Source organism: Manihot esculenta, chromosome 1, assembly GCF_001659605.2.
Source record: "Manihot esculenta cultivar AM560-2 chromosome 1, M.esculenta_v8, whole genome shotgun sequence".
NCBI classification, from domain to species: Eukaryota; Viridiplantae; Streptophyta; class Magnoliopsida; order Malpighiales; family Euphorbiaceae; genus Manihot; species Manihot esculenta.
The window spans coordinates 30,277,779-30,292,863 of NC_035161.2; the positions used below are offsets into that span (position 1 = coordinate 30,277,779).

Below are 15,085 nucleotides of genomic sequence, written 5' to 3' on the forward strand. Positions count from 1 at the left end.
AAAGAAAAAATTCCGTAAGAAGCGCAGATTACAATGGATGGGTCTAATCGCCGTATGATTCGGTCAAAATTTAAATTGATAATTAAATTCTTTTAAAATTTATATGACTAAAAAAATTTTTCCAAATACCAAATCGCCAAAAACCTCACTAGGGTGATTTGTATTATTTTTATTTTAAAAAAAAGCACAAATCTTTGACATTAGGACAAATAGATTTATTATGATTTGTACTGAAAACCAAACCTCAATGGTATAAGAAACCACGCCTACCCCTTGTTCACAACCTCCAGCATAAGCTCGTAGTCTCCATTGTCGCCGTGGCCCTTGCGTCACTAATGCATGTCGTTCTTTCGCTCTCTACTCTCCACCTGGCTTTAGGTTTTCACAGCTGCTATTCTCTCCCACATGCACATCCATTTCATCAACCAAGTTTATGGGCATCAATTGGAAAAGTTAGCCTTATTTTAAAAAGTCATAAATTATTTATTAAATTTTAGACCCATTTTATATTTATCTCATAAAATAGTTTTTAAACCACTAATATATATTAGCTATTGTTTTTTTGGTGATATTATTATTCCTGTGCTTGTTGTTGCCATTGGCCGTGGAAAGTGTTCACAGGGAAACAAAATCATTGGAAGGAACCCTTTATGCTATGTTGCTGTTATCTAGAGTGGTCGTGGACAGAGGAATAGAACCATTGTAAATCTATAAAAATTTTCTGAGGATATATTCTGATAAAGTGAAAGAAGTGTATGCCTGATTGGAAATATGTTGCATATGATACATATGCACTTGGATAATTAGGCATTCTAAATATCCTTAGGGTTTTCACAGCTGCCATTCTCTCCCAAAGAAATGAAAAATTAAAATTAAGGAATCCTGTTCAGGCAATTTAATATATTAAAAAAATGGTTATAAAGAAGAAAAAGAGGTCGATGGTGACTTATATCCAGTGTAGCGTCGACACGTATTACTCCATTTTAAGGATAGCGACGACGTTCTGTTACTTCTAAAGACAAATAGAAAAGAAAGTAATCCATCACCACTCACACTTCATGGGCGTGAAAACACTTTCCTATCCCTCTTGCTCTGACAATGGCACGTAATAGAGATATGAGAGGGGCGTGCGTTACCCGTTCACACAAAAAGAGTGGAGAAGATGGTTGAAATTGAACAGTAACAGGAAAGTTAACATGTAACTAGAAATAACAACTAACCCTAGACACCTGCAATTCACTCATGCAGTTAGATTGAAACCTGAGGTTAAAAATTGATGGAAAAAGGGTAGAGCTGAGAAAGAGAAGGGAACCCAAAAACAAGAACTTCTTCCTCTCACTAGGGTTTCTTCCAACTTTCTCTTGTTTTTCACTCTTTTGGTTACATTCGAGCAGTGACCCAGAAAAGAGAGATCAGCTTGTTTTCTCAGAGAAGAAGAAGAGAAAATAGAAGCATATATACAAATATACACGCTTTAGATATTGAGATACATATATTTATATAGAAATAAAGGAGGGAGAGGTTTGATTTTGTTTGTGCTTTATAATTATATAGGGATATGGGAAGGGGAAGAGTGGAGCTGAAGAGGATAGAAAACAAGATAAACAGGCAGGTGACTTTTGCAAAGAGGAGGAATGGATTGTTGAAGAAAGCTTATGAACTCTCTGTGCTCTGTGATGCTGAGGTTGCTCTCATCGTCTTTTCTAACCGTGGCAAGCTCTATGAGTTCAGTAGCATCTCTAAGTATGTCCCTTTTCCTCTCTCTCTGTCTACACAGAAACACACACACTCACACACACCGATCTGCTTGATCTTCTTTTCTTGATTTGTGCTCATGAACTTCTGATTTTGTTTTCATAAATATCCTTCAAAGCAAGCTTCTTGAACTCTTTTTTTTTTTTTTGTTCTTTCTTTTTGATGGCCTATTGGAATGACGATTTAACAATAAGGTTGGGAATTTGAGTGAATTTCATGAGATCTTTTTATGTTAAAATCAGCTTTTTCTTGATCTGCTTTGCCTGATTCTTGTGAGATCTGAATCAAATCTAAAGCCTCGTTTACTCGGATAACTTTAGCAGGGATTTCGTTAAGTTAGAGTTAAAAACTTGGTCGACATGTATTTAATTATGTGAAATTCAGTAGTAATACTTATTAGCTGACAATTTTGATCCAAGAATAGAAGCAACTTTCCTGCTAAAAAATTCCATGGTTGATCTCCTTGTCTCTTCTACTTTCTTTCTTCTTTATTGAAAATAAATTACGTGTTTCACGTCCTGGGGTTTTTTTCTGATTGTTTGGTCTCTCGTTTCTTTTTTCCCTTCTCTATCTCTCTGAAAAGTTCGGTCATAACGTTGGAGAAAAGAAGTTCATCAGCAGATTAGCTTAAGAACTTCTTGTAACCCACGAGTCATTCTGGATTTCTGCGAGAGATATTCACCTGTTACCTGCTAGGTATATAAAGTTCCCCCTTGTTGCTGGAATTGGTATATAAACACTTCTTTCGATGAAGCAAACTGTACTTGATAAATTAAAGTTATGGACTCTCTCATCTTTTGCATTTGATTACTTTAAAATAGATTTCTGTAAGATTTTTTTTTTGATATTTCGTAATCTTTTTGGGGTTTGTTAATAATTACCTCCGCTAATTAATTTTCTTCCATTAAAGTTGGAAGTAAAATTTCATGTTTGCTTGACATGCTGTTGCATGGAACACATCTCGGGAGAATCACCTAACTTGATTCGTAGTAATTTCTTTGCCAACTTATTATTGATTAAAGTTCAAATCTTAAAGCCAAACCAATAGGAAAAACAAAAGAAAGAATTTTCCTTTCAACTTCCCTACATATGAGTATGAATAGTCTATCTTTTAGTTAAATAAAAAATTGAATTTGAAACCCTAGAAATATAATGATGGAAAACTAAATTGGCAAGAACAAAGATGAAATATATCTTTTGAACAATCTCCTGCATGTCTTAATGTTCTAAGGCAGTAAAAAACTAGTACATTGTATTCTCTGCTTAGTGCCTTTCATAGGTAAGATTTTGTTTATATTGATAGAACCTGAATCTTCCCCATGCATATGAATTCACATCAAATTCTATTTTCTGTTTGCTTGTTTTTAATTGCTTGAGCCAGTTGCTCAAGTACTTAAAATGTTATTCGTAATTTATTTTATTAATAAACTAAATTTTTTTATTTAATGAATTTAATTCATCGATATTGTTTTTTAGGTTCATTAGAATTTTTATTAATTGAAATTTTCAGCCATCTTGGTAGAAATTTGATATTTTTATTTCTGTCTCAACAAATAATTTTTTTCCTACAAGTGATTACTACCAAAAAAGATATGGTATATTACTACAAAAAAAAATACGGTATTTGATTCGATTTCAGTTGGAAGTAATCGAAAAATCCAAATTCAGTATAGTATCTTTTGAAATTTTAAATATGAGATCGTTTTATTCAAAACCCCAATTATGAAATCTCTTTTCTTCTGCTTCACATCTCGGAAAGTACCACTCTTATAGAGAGAGACGTTTTCACATCTTCTTAACTCGAAGAGTTGCCTTCAAAATTTAGAAATCTCGAATTCAAATCTCATTCAAAATCATTACGATAAAGAAATATTTATAAGTGCAAGCATAAGTACTCAATCCTTCCAACAACTGGGTATAAACTTTGATACCTAGTGTTTTGTGCATGTATATGATCTTATTATTAGGAAGCTACCCTAGTATATAAAACGAGTGGAGATAATTGCATTCTTATTGAAAACTTTTCTTTTACTTAAGTTACGTACACAGTGGGATTAGTCCATATAACTATTTGTATAATAACAATTAATTCAATCCATTATATAACAAGGGTTTCATCTAAAACCCAGTAAGCTCATGATAGGGTATCAAACTATATGGCAACCTATTGCATTATGTGAGTAGTTGACCCTTGCTTTGTTAGATATTTGAAATCTACCCTTTAACTCTCATCAGCATTCTTAAAATATTCAATTTCAATATCATTTTCAAGGGATGAAAAAAATCTGAATACCTAATGGTATGGTTATACTTAAAAACCTTTCCTTTTCTTTAAAATCTTCCTCAAACCGATCTCTTGTAATCCTAGATGTGTTGTGTTTTCTTTTTCTTATGCATGATTCCCCTTACTATGAAGACTGTTACTTAGTTAATGAAAAAAGAGAAGTATGGAGTTTGAGGCTCTTTCTTCTACAACAAAACCCTTCAGACAAATTGTGCGGAGTTAGTGGGCCTGTGAGGAAAGGGCTACCCGTGAGAGACGAGGTGGAGCCGCCCGAGGTACTAGTAAACCACAATACCCAAGAGTCCGGTCCTGGTTAGCAATTGTAATGAATTCAGTTGCAACGAGGACGTCGCAAAATTTAGCGGGACCGAGTGTAACAATCAGCTGCCTGCTTGGCGGAATTGCGGTAACTGATCGTCCCACATCGAAAGATTGAAAGACAATTGATTTGTATATAATACTTAGCACAGAACTACTAAATAACTTGGGTTAACCATTTTGGGTCAAATGAAAAATGGGTTCAAAAGTTATTTGGATCAGTTCGGACTCGGCTGTTTCATATAGATTATATAAAAAAATTTAAAATTTAATTGGAGTTTAATGAACCGTTAATTTAATATTTTTAACCGACTTACATAGAAAAGTTAAATCTACTAAAAAAGATGAATTTTTTTTTTTTTTTAAAAAGTTAGAGCTATCAATTAGTGACACTCTATCCCTTTACGTAAAATCAAGAGTTCCATCCTTATGAACGACAATTAAGAGTTCCATCCTCATGAATGATAAAAATACTCGTGGGAGCCTATTTTACCTTTCAGTTGATCATTCAGTATAAATAATATTTAATATATATATTTTTTTTAAAAAAAAAAGTGGAGGCTGGGGAAACAAGCTAGGAGCCTCCGGCATTGGGCATTAAAAATTGGGCTGTGAAGAAATAGTCCGTTTACTGGGATAAACTTATATGGGTTGGTGGAGGGCCAACAAGTTTATAGAAATTTTGTCAATTCCTCTATGGGCTGCCATTTTCTGATTTGTTTTCAAACTCGACTTTCGTATCTATTTTCAATAAAATAGTGTAAAGACCAGAAGTAGACGAATTAAAACTAAAATAAATGAGTAAATATTGGTAAGATACCATCACTGTGTATGGTTGAGGATTTTTTTAACAGAGTAACATTACATTTTGAGTTTTAATTTAATTAACTAAGAAAAAATCCCTAAGAAAGGAAGAGAATATTCTTATTCTTATTAATGCTAAAGTAAAATCCTTGGATTTCATTTGATTCATAGAATACTGTGTAGAAGATTGAAAGTAAAACGGCAACTTTTTATGTGGAAATAACTACCCTTAGCTTTATTTTAAATTTTCAATGCAAACTGATTATTCATGAACTATTAATTACAATAGCCATCTGGCTAGAAATTTTAAATGGGAAGCAAATTCTTCAAATTGTGTGTAAGCAAAGAATAGATTTTTCATGTTGTTATAATGACTCATGATCATAGCAAAATTTGAAGAAAACTTTTCTCAATTAAAGTGGTGAACATTCTTCAATAGGTTTGAGACTGCATCTGTTTCAGGTTTTGTATTGCATTTTTTATTAGAATTTGGTATTAGATCATGTTATAGAAATTTTGTTTCATCACCTTCTTTAATATCATTATCTTGCCAAATACACATTTAGTGATTTCAAGTTTCTTGCAGTATTAGCCTTTATTAATTGTTCATTAGATGATATTCATGAGTAAGCTTAAGTTTATTATGACAGCACATCATGCCACTTGCATAACCAAAATATCTTGGACATGGACTGGGAATACAATGATTTTGATCAATTCCCTTGCCATGTTAGAATTTTTGTTTTGTAAAAATTTTCAGTAGCCTGATAAAACCTGTTCTTTGCATCTTTTCTTGGTTTCAGCATGCTCAAGACCCTAGAAAGGTATCAAAAGTGCAGCTATGGTGCAGTGGAAGTGAATAGACCCGCCAAGGAGCTGGAGGTAGCTTAAATTGTTATATATTCAAGACTATGGATGACTAAAGAGTCATGTTGCTTTTAGCACAGTATAGGCAAAAGTTCATTATGTGTTTGTCATAATGTGCCTTTAAGATGCCATAGAGTACTAGAATGAGTATGTGTATTTTGTTGGAGTTGTGCCTTTTTTTGAAGATTTTGATTTGTGTAAGCAGAGCAGCTACAGGGAGTACTTGAAACTGAAAGGTAGATTTGAATCCCTGCAACGAACTCAGAGGTAAATTGAAAAAATAAGAAAAACAGAACCTTAATTATTGAAAATTGAATCAAATGCAAATTGATGTGCTTGGAAAAAGCTTTTCCTTTTTCGGAAAGTTGCTTTCTCGTTTGTAAAATCTTGAAGTGATTGCAACTTCATTGACAAGCTTGAGCAGTTTATGAAACAACCTTTTCCATGGTGCTGCAGGAACCTTCTTGGGGAGGAATTGGGGCCTCTGAACACCAAGGAACTTGAGCAGCTTGAGCGTCAATTAGAGTCATCACTGAAGCAAGTTAGGTCCACTAAGGTAACTCAAAAACTAAATGTGTATATACCTTTCTCTCTTTAGATCAATTGTTAGGCAACATGTTCATGTTTTCATATTATTTCTCAAGTTCCCATGCACTTCTAGGAGAGACCAGCCTATCTTTTTGACAGATTGTTTGATGTTATTGATCTGAAATGCTTTGCAGACCCAGTTTATGCTTGATCAGCTTTCTGATCTTCAAAAAAAGGTATATGCAAATGGAGGTATCATAATCAACATAATTCACCCATTATGTTGCTTCAGGTGCTGACTAACTACTGTTTTGAGTACAGGAACAGTTGTTGCTTGAAGCTAACAGAGCTTTGGCAATGAAGGTAAGAGACTAGAACATCTGTCAGTTTTCTGTTGCTCCTCTATATTTACTTCCACAAATTTGCAAAAAAATGCCCTGCTTCTGTTGTGTTATTAATGAGAATATGAAGTCATAGATTTCCCTTCAGGAAACCATCTTCTTGTTTCAGGATTTTTCGGATGATTTAAGCAAAGAAATGCTCGGCATTTCATGGATACTTCCAATTATAACTATTTCTATATTTTTCTCACAACTGAAGACTATGAAGACAAAAATGCCACTTAATTCCACCAGAATACAAGAAAAACAAGTCTGATATTGAAACATTGATGCTTTTCTTGGCAGCTGGATGAGATCAGTGCAAGCAATAACCTCAGATCATCATGGGAAGGAGGTGAGCAAAGCATGTCATATGGGCAGCAGCATCCTCAATCTCAGGAGCTATTCCAGCCATTAGAATGCAATCCCACATTGCAAATAGGGTAAAAGAACTCCTCCCATCTCCAAGAATCCCATGAAAATTCATTCAAACCTCACTTCACTTTCTTGAATTGATGTTGTGAAACAGGTACAATCCTGTAGGAACAGACCAGATGAGTGACACCACTCATAGCCAGCAAGTGAATGGTTTCATCCCTGGATGGATGCTTTGAGTTTTGTGGTTTGCTATTATTGCCTTATTTCTCATAAGGCTTAGGTGATATGCTTTTGCATTCCTGGTGTTTATATGGACATTTAAAAAAAAAGAAAAAAAGAAAAGAAGAAACGCATCAGTGGGTGAATCTGAGCTTCAGAGGACTATGAAGCCTTTAGCCATGGACTGAAAGGCATGTAAGATAAATATTGCTAAAACTCCTTTGTTATCTCTCTATTCTTCATCAATAATTTTCTTATACATCCGGGTGGTAAACATTTTGTGTTTTTGATACCTTGGCTCTTAGAAATGAAAGTTTTTAGAAAATGGGCCGGGCTTCCTAAACAAACTCAGCTGAAATAGAGAAGGTTTCTATAAAATATTTATTGGGCCTGATTGGGCTGGGTTGAAAACCCATTATGGAGCCACACCCACACTTCATACCAACATGTTGAGATTTATTTAGGAACGAAAAACTAATTCAAATTTTAAAAATAAATAAATAAATATTATTATTATTGTTTAATTAAGGGGAAAAAGATGCTTCATTTTCAGAAGCATTCTTCTTTTCTGCAAAGCTTACCTTTAGCAGTGCTCATATATATAGTAATCATTCAAGAATATATCTGCAAGCATGGCACAATAATATGTCTCACTAACATGGTTCATTCCCCTCTTTAGCTAACCCAAATCTCTTACACAAAAACAAACACATTAAAAAAAGCTAAGTATAATAATCATTATTAGTTGCAGACAGTGCATCTTAAAATGTAATAATTTGGGTGATGTGAGGGATAAAGTTGAAGCAAAAGGAGAGATAAAGGCTATTGCATGACTGGAACCTTCACTTATAAATTACTACTAATTAATTATATATAATATAAAAAGTTCAATATTCCATTATTATGTTATTGAAGAAGATTAAAGAAAGAATCTTTCTATTTTGCATTTCAACCCCACCATTTTTGCTTTTGTTGGCTTCAACTAGTTACAGAATGGAATCTCTCCTTTTGTTAGTTTTGGTTCTAATCTTTGAGAATTTGCCACTTAAAGGTTTGTGGATCAATTCTCTCTTTTAATTCGATCCTTTCTATCAAACAGATCTTCCTCCAACAAATTATGAATAAAAAAATAAATGAATAAAAAAAATAATTAATTATATTATTTTCTGTCTACAAGCTGTACATAGTTTGTCTTCTTTAACAAAACATTATAATGAATTTATTGATAAACACACCATTCAAACAATAACTACTTCTTTATATTATTAATTTTATTTAGGATGAGATCAAGATACCATAGACATAGCCATGATATCAAGAAGAGCACGTACTTTAAGAGTAATAATTCATGGCAATTGCATTCTATCCATTATATAAATGAAGATATTTTTAACTTATGAAAGAATTAAAATCTTGGGTTATTGAGCATTTGCAGAGAGGGGATGAGGTAGGATGGTCCCGTTGTTGTTTTTCTTGGTTTTTTGAAAATATTTTTCTAGTTATATAGAAAAAAAGAAAATAGTATGGAGATGGGTGAGGTTATGTACGAGGTTGGTAAATGTACAGTGGTAGGGTATGGTAGGGGAAATGGGTAGGCATCATGGTCCCGGGGATATTACATTACATACAGCCAGGAGCCACAACACAAAGCTACAAAATGGTTGCCTAAAATAATGCATGAGAAGTGGACCACTTTCATTAAAATTTGCAAACTCTTACAATCCAAATGTTAAAGAAACAATCACATCCCATTTACCAAAATTATTAATATTTAGGTTTTGGACCACATATATATCCATTATTTTGCACATGTAGACCTCTTGGATTGTCGGCTATAATCAACCATCTCTATCTAATTAAATTCAAAACTATATTAAATTGGTAAATACAGTTCTTTTTCTGTAATTTTATCAATCATGTTAGTGGTAGGAATTGACTTGAGCAATTGAAATCCAAGATTCAAACTGTTTAAGCATGTTGCGAGACTAATTTCTAAGGGATAGTGTCGATCGATTGGCATCGAGAAAGGCAAGGGTAGTTAGGTCTTGATGGGTTTCTCGGCAACCACCACGCAAGGCGTCAATTTTGGTATTAAGAAAAATCTAATTCTTCTTCATTCTTCAACTCAAAGCTGAAATGGGGTTATGAGAGGGATTATTGATAGTTGGAGGAGAGAATGGGAGGTAATACTGGAATATTAGTTTTCTAGATAACAACTCAACGACTTGGATGGTTTACGAAGAAAGAAGGGCAAGGGTCTTTCAGGTAAAGAATGAGATGAAATAATAAGGGATTTTTTTATATTAAAAAGTTAGTGTAAAAAGAAGTAAAATATCAAAACACTTCCGACCCATGAATTTGGAAAGTTAAAAAATGGGAGGTTTAAGGATTTTGAAACATCTAAAAACCTCAAAAAGTGAAGTATCTTATAATTTAGCTATTGTTGTTATTGTTTCTGATAGTTCGAACATTGTATTTTTTATTTTACTAAAATGTTTTGGCATTTTTTCTGTTGCTGATGGTGAGGTTTCGGTTATTTTAGAGGGTGTTTTATGAACTTTTGACATATATTTTCGGGCTATTGAGTGTGAGATCGACTATTCTATTTTTCATGTTGTTCTTTGTGATTTTCTTTTCTTTTCTTCTTGAAATATTAATTCTACTTTCTCAACTATTCTTTATTTTCGTTCTCGCTCTCCGCATTTAAGTTTTTCACCCTTTCTCTTGTGGTTAACCGGTTGGTGGATTCTAATTACTAAATTTTTTTATGTAATTTATTATTTTCGATCTGATTTCTTTATAACTTTTCAGAGTTATATCAATTTTTATAATATTTATCGCTTTTATAGCTTTTTATAATGCGTTGCTTGCCTAATAAAAAAATTTTATAATTTAAAAAAATAGGAAAAAAAAGTTAATCACACGAATATTTATGTCAAATAAAATTGAGTTTATCACTGTATCAAGCGGCATAGTTTACTTAATTTACTGTTTTGACCTTAGGTCGAATATATTTGATAATTTATGCTTGTCAGTTATTTATATTTTCATAGATGTGTATAAAGTTGGTTACTGATAACATACAAAAATAAGGACCATTGAGATGGTGATATGTGTACTTGTGATTCGAAAGAGACAGAGATAATTTTTTTCATTTGGTTTGATCGGGCAATAGAAAGTTCGGCTTATAGAAGTCTGAAGATTAGGCCATTAACATCCCTGACCTCCCCAATAACCAGAACGAGCGTGACGACCTCTTCAGTACTTGTGCCATATAATTAGAAATAAATATAAAAACTGTTGATCCCAATGAAGGTCGTACAGACTAAGTATAACTAGAGTAAGACAACCAACCTCCATGTGATAGTCAGCCCTTCTAACCCTCTACGAGGTATTAAATACGTATGCAGAAAAGATTACTCAGCCGCATGACACGCCTGACAAAGGGTATGGGCTTAACAACTTTGCATTGACTAATCGTCTGCCAGCCACTTGACATACATGCCGCATCACGACACCATCCAATCTGATGGGACGTAAAGAGGAAATTGAAATACAAATATTCCTAAACCAACCTCGCCAAGAGGATCCATCTCTCCCAGAATAACAGTTCTCTCCTCTCTCAAGCCTGGATAGATTTACTCTCCATAGGACAAAACCCCTCCGAAAAGGAAAACTCTCACAGGGCAAAGAACTAAAGCTCTCTCTCTCTGAGTCTAACTCACACACTCATGGAAGAATCTCTCCCATAAACTCACAGAAGAACCCTCAAAATGGAAACTCTATCGAGATTTCCTTCTAAAATGCTTCATTATCTATTTTATTCCATTTTCTCTTTATGCCGATGGATCTCAACTAATCTCCGATTTAACTTGAGCATCGAAAGGTCTCCCTAGAGGACCCCTGACCGATTTTTTCTATCTTGCAGGTCCCCTTTCTCAAGATCAAACATAAAGGGACCTAACGAGATCAATTATGGATCGATGGTCAACCCATTGATAGAGGAAGATACTGAAGTGAGAAGAAAACCAACACAAGGGCGATCCATTCAACCATTGAAAAGGAGTGACGTATGCGAATTACCCAAGTTGTACAGACATTCTTTTTAGCTCAAAATACTTTTGCTATTACGAACTAGTAAAAAAAATTTACAATCTTAGGTAAAAGCATATGTGAACCTAATATGATAAGTACACTAAAAAAGCTTAAAAGCTCCCATCTATGATTAATTTTAGCATAAATCCATTGAGAAAAGGATTATCTATTTAAAGCATGTTGCATTATGATTTGGAAGGTGTGATTTAATTTATGCATGAGAATATTTATTAGATTCTTTCGAATCATATGGAATGATATGCTTGGACAGAATTGATGTTTGCAGTCAGTCGAACCATAAATCTGAAATATCTTGCTATTCAAACTAATAATGGGCATTCTCGTTATATACATTTTGTGCTAAGTCTTTATTTTTCAAAAAAATTCAAAAGCAAGTGAAAGACTAAAGAGTCGAGGCCAAGAGCTCGAAAATTACCCAAGGCACAAATGCTGAAGAGCAAAGCTAGGACTAAAAAAGCCCGAAAGTGGACCAGTAAACCAAGGATCTAGTCAAAGCTAAAAAGCCAGAAGGACAAGATAAAACTAAGTATATCGTACGCTCAATATTCATTAACAAATATTATTCAATTAACAGCGAGTGTTCTCGCTACATATATATATATATATATGCACAGTATAAGTTGTTATTTTGCAGATAAATTCTAAAAGTAAGAGATAGGCTAATAAGCCCAAAATCGCTAGTAAGGCCACGAGACTGAATCTCGAAAATCGTTAGTAGGGCCACGAGGCTGAATATTTAAAATCGCCAATAAAGTCATGAGCCTGAATCTTTGAAATCGCTAATAAGGTCACGAGCTTGAATCTCGAAAATTGTCAGTAAGGCCACGAGTCTGAATCGTTCAAATCGCTAGTGAAGTCACGAGTCTAAATCTTTGAGATCGCCAGTAAGGCCACGAGTTTGAATCTCGAAAATCACCAGTAAGATCACGAGCCTAAATCTCGAAAACACCAAGATCCAAGAAAGGTCAAGAGTCCGAATCATTAAGTATTGTACAATACAATGTTCATTAATGTTATTCAATTGACAACAAGCATTCTTACCGCATATATACTTTGTGCAGTTTTTGTCTTATGCAAATAAATTTTTACAAATAAAAGTAAAGCCGCTTTCAAAAAAAATAAATAAATAAAAGTAAAGCCATGAGCCAGAGTCCTGAAATCGCCAGTAAGGCTATGAGTCTAAATCCTCATAAAGAGAATCAGGGCTAAAAGCCTAAAATCAAAGTCATAGCTAAGTGCTCAGAAAAAGAAAGGAGCGAAAATGCTCGAAAACAAGCGAAAGGGCAAAAGAGTTTGAAAGTGAAATTAGGGCTAAGAGCCCAGAAGCACAATCAGGGCTAAGTGTCCAGAAAAATAAAAGAGTGAAAATGCTCATAAACAAGCTAAGGGCAAAATAGGCCGGAAGCGAAATTAGGGCTAAGTGCTCAGAAAAAAATAAAAGAGCGAAAATGCTCAAAAACAAGCTAAGGACAAAAGAATCCGAAAGTGAAATAAGGGTTAAGAGCCCAGAAGTACAATCAGGGCTAAGTGCCCAGAAAAAGGAAAGAGTAAAAATGCTCAAAAACAAGCGAAAGGGCAAAAGAGTCCAGAAGCAAAATCAGGACTAAGAGCCCAAAAGCACAATCATGGCTAAATACCCAGAAAAAATAAAAGAGCAAAAATGCTCAGAAACAAACTAAGAGCAAAAGAGTCCGAAAGTGAAATCAGAGCTAAGAGCCCAGAAACACAATCAAGGCTAAGTGCCCAGAAAAATGAAAGAGCCAATGATCGACAACAAACTAAGGGCAAAAGAGTTCGGAAGCAAAATCAATGTTAAAAGTCCGAAAGCACAATTAAGGCTAAGTACCTAGAAAAAATAAAAAAGCGAAAATGCTTGAAAAAATAAACTAAGAACAAAAGAGCCCGAAAGCGAGATTAGGGCTAAAAACCCAGAAGCACAATCAGGGCTAAGTGCCCAGAAAAAATAAAAGTGCGAAATGCTAAAAAACAAGGTAAGGGAAAAAGAGTTCGGAAGTGAAATCAGAACTAAGAGCCTAGAAGCACAATGAGGGCTAAGTGCACAAAAAAAAAAAAAAGAATGAAAATGCTTAGAAACAAGTGAAGGGCAAAAGAGTCTGAAAGCGAAATCAGGGCTAAAAGCCCAAAAACACAATCAAGACTAAGAGCCTAGAAAAATGAAAGAGCAAATGCTTGGAAATACACTAAGGACAAAAGAGTTGAGAAGCAAAATTAGGGCTAAGAGCCCAAAAGCACAATTAGACCTAAGTGTCTAGAAAAACGAAAGATTCTAAAGCGCGCGCTCTCTCTCAGAGTCTAACTCACACACTCATGAAAGAATCTCTCTCATAAACTCACAGAAGAACTCTCAAAATGGAAACCCTCTGGAGATTTTCCTCAAAAATGCTTCATTATCTATTTTATTCCATTTTCTCTTTATGATGATGGATCTCATATAATTTCCGATCTAATTTGAGTATCGGAAGGTCTCTACTGAGAATATCCCTAGTGGACCCTTGACTGATTTTTTCTATCTTACACATCTCCTTCTTTAAAATCAAATATGGAGAAACCTACCAGGTTCAATCATGAATCGATAATCAATTCATTGAATCGGACCATTGCCTTAAGTCCCCACTTCATTAGTTACTAAAATAAATTTATTTTAAAATAACAAATTTTGCCCCCATTTTGTTGTTACCACTAATTACTTTTTAATTTATGTATAATACAATGAAAATGAATGTATAGTTAGCCTTTTTATTATCACTAATGAATGTATAATTTTTAATTTCTTTATATTTAACATAGAAATTTGAAGAAAATTAATATACAATTATATATATATAGTAATTATTAAATTATAATTGCAATATAATTCATTAATTAATTTGTGTATATATTAAATGAAAAATGCATTAGCCTTTTTAGTACCGGTAATTAATATATGATTTTTATCTTTTAACATTTAAAATTTAAGTCCATTTCAAAAAAAAAAACATTTAAAATTTAAGTAAAAACTATATAATACTACTAATATTATTTCTTAATTGTTAACACGACGTTTATATAAAAATATATCCATACATAAATTAAATATTATAAAACTGAGTTATAAATTATGGGCATAACATAAAACTAATTAAGATATTATAAGAAAATATAAAATTATGGATGAATACCATTTTAAAAAAAATAATCCTGAAGAATTTTAATAGTAAAAAAAAACTATAAATATAAAACCATTAAATATTTAGAGATGTACAAACCATTACAAATATTTCTAAAATCATTAGTAGAAAACTGTAATCGAATATGATAAGCAAGAGTTGTTATAAATATTAACGAGAAAATTTATTTTTTTATATCTTAAAATTTTCTAAATTTAGATATTATATTTTATTAACAAAATGCTGGTAAATGTCTAGTTTGTTTAAAT

The 15,085-nt window shown here is 33.2% G+C and overlaps 1 protein-coding gene across 1 annotated transcript; it reads left to right on the plus strand.

Annotated features, from left to right (window-relative positions):
* The first annotated feature begins 1,253 nt into the window (after positions 1 to 1,253).
* LOC110628077 (agamous-like MADS-box protein MADS2) lies at positions 1,254 to 7,794 on the plus strand. Its single transcript, XM_021774543.2, has 8 exons — positions 1,254 to 1,743; positions 5,965 to 6,043; positions 6,234 to 6,295; positions 6,485 to 6,584; positions 6,751 to 6,792; positions 6,878 to 6,919; positions 7,243 to 7,379; positions 7,466 to 7,794. The coding sequence occupies exons 1-8, from the start codon at positions 1,559 to 1,561 to the stop codon at positions 7,548 to 7,550; spliced, it is 732 nt and encodes a 243-aa protein (XP_021630235.1). The 5' UTR covers positions 1,254 to 1,558; the 3' UTR covers positions 7,551 to 7,794.
* The last annotated feature ends 7,291 nt before the right edge of the window (positions 7,795 to 15,085 follow it).

Bases quoted from the DNA above. Each gene is read 5' to 3' on its own strand.
- LOC110628077 (XM_021774543.2), top strand. From the start codon at position 1,559: ATGGGAAGGGGAAGAGTGGAGCTGAAGAGGATAGAAAACAAGATAAAC. The intron at 6,793-6,877 runs GTATATGCAAAT...TTTTGAGTACAG, and splicing joins TTTCTGATCTTCAAAAAAAG to GAACAGTTGTTGCTTGAAGC. The intron at 6,920-7,242 runs GTAAGAGACTAG...TTTTCTTGGCAG, and splicing joins ACAGAGCTTTGGCAATGAAG to CTGGATGAGATCAGTGCAAG.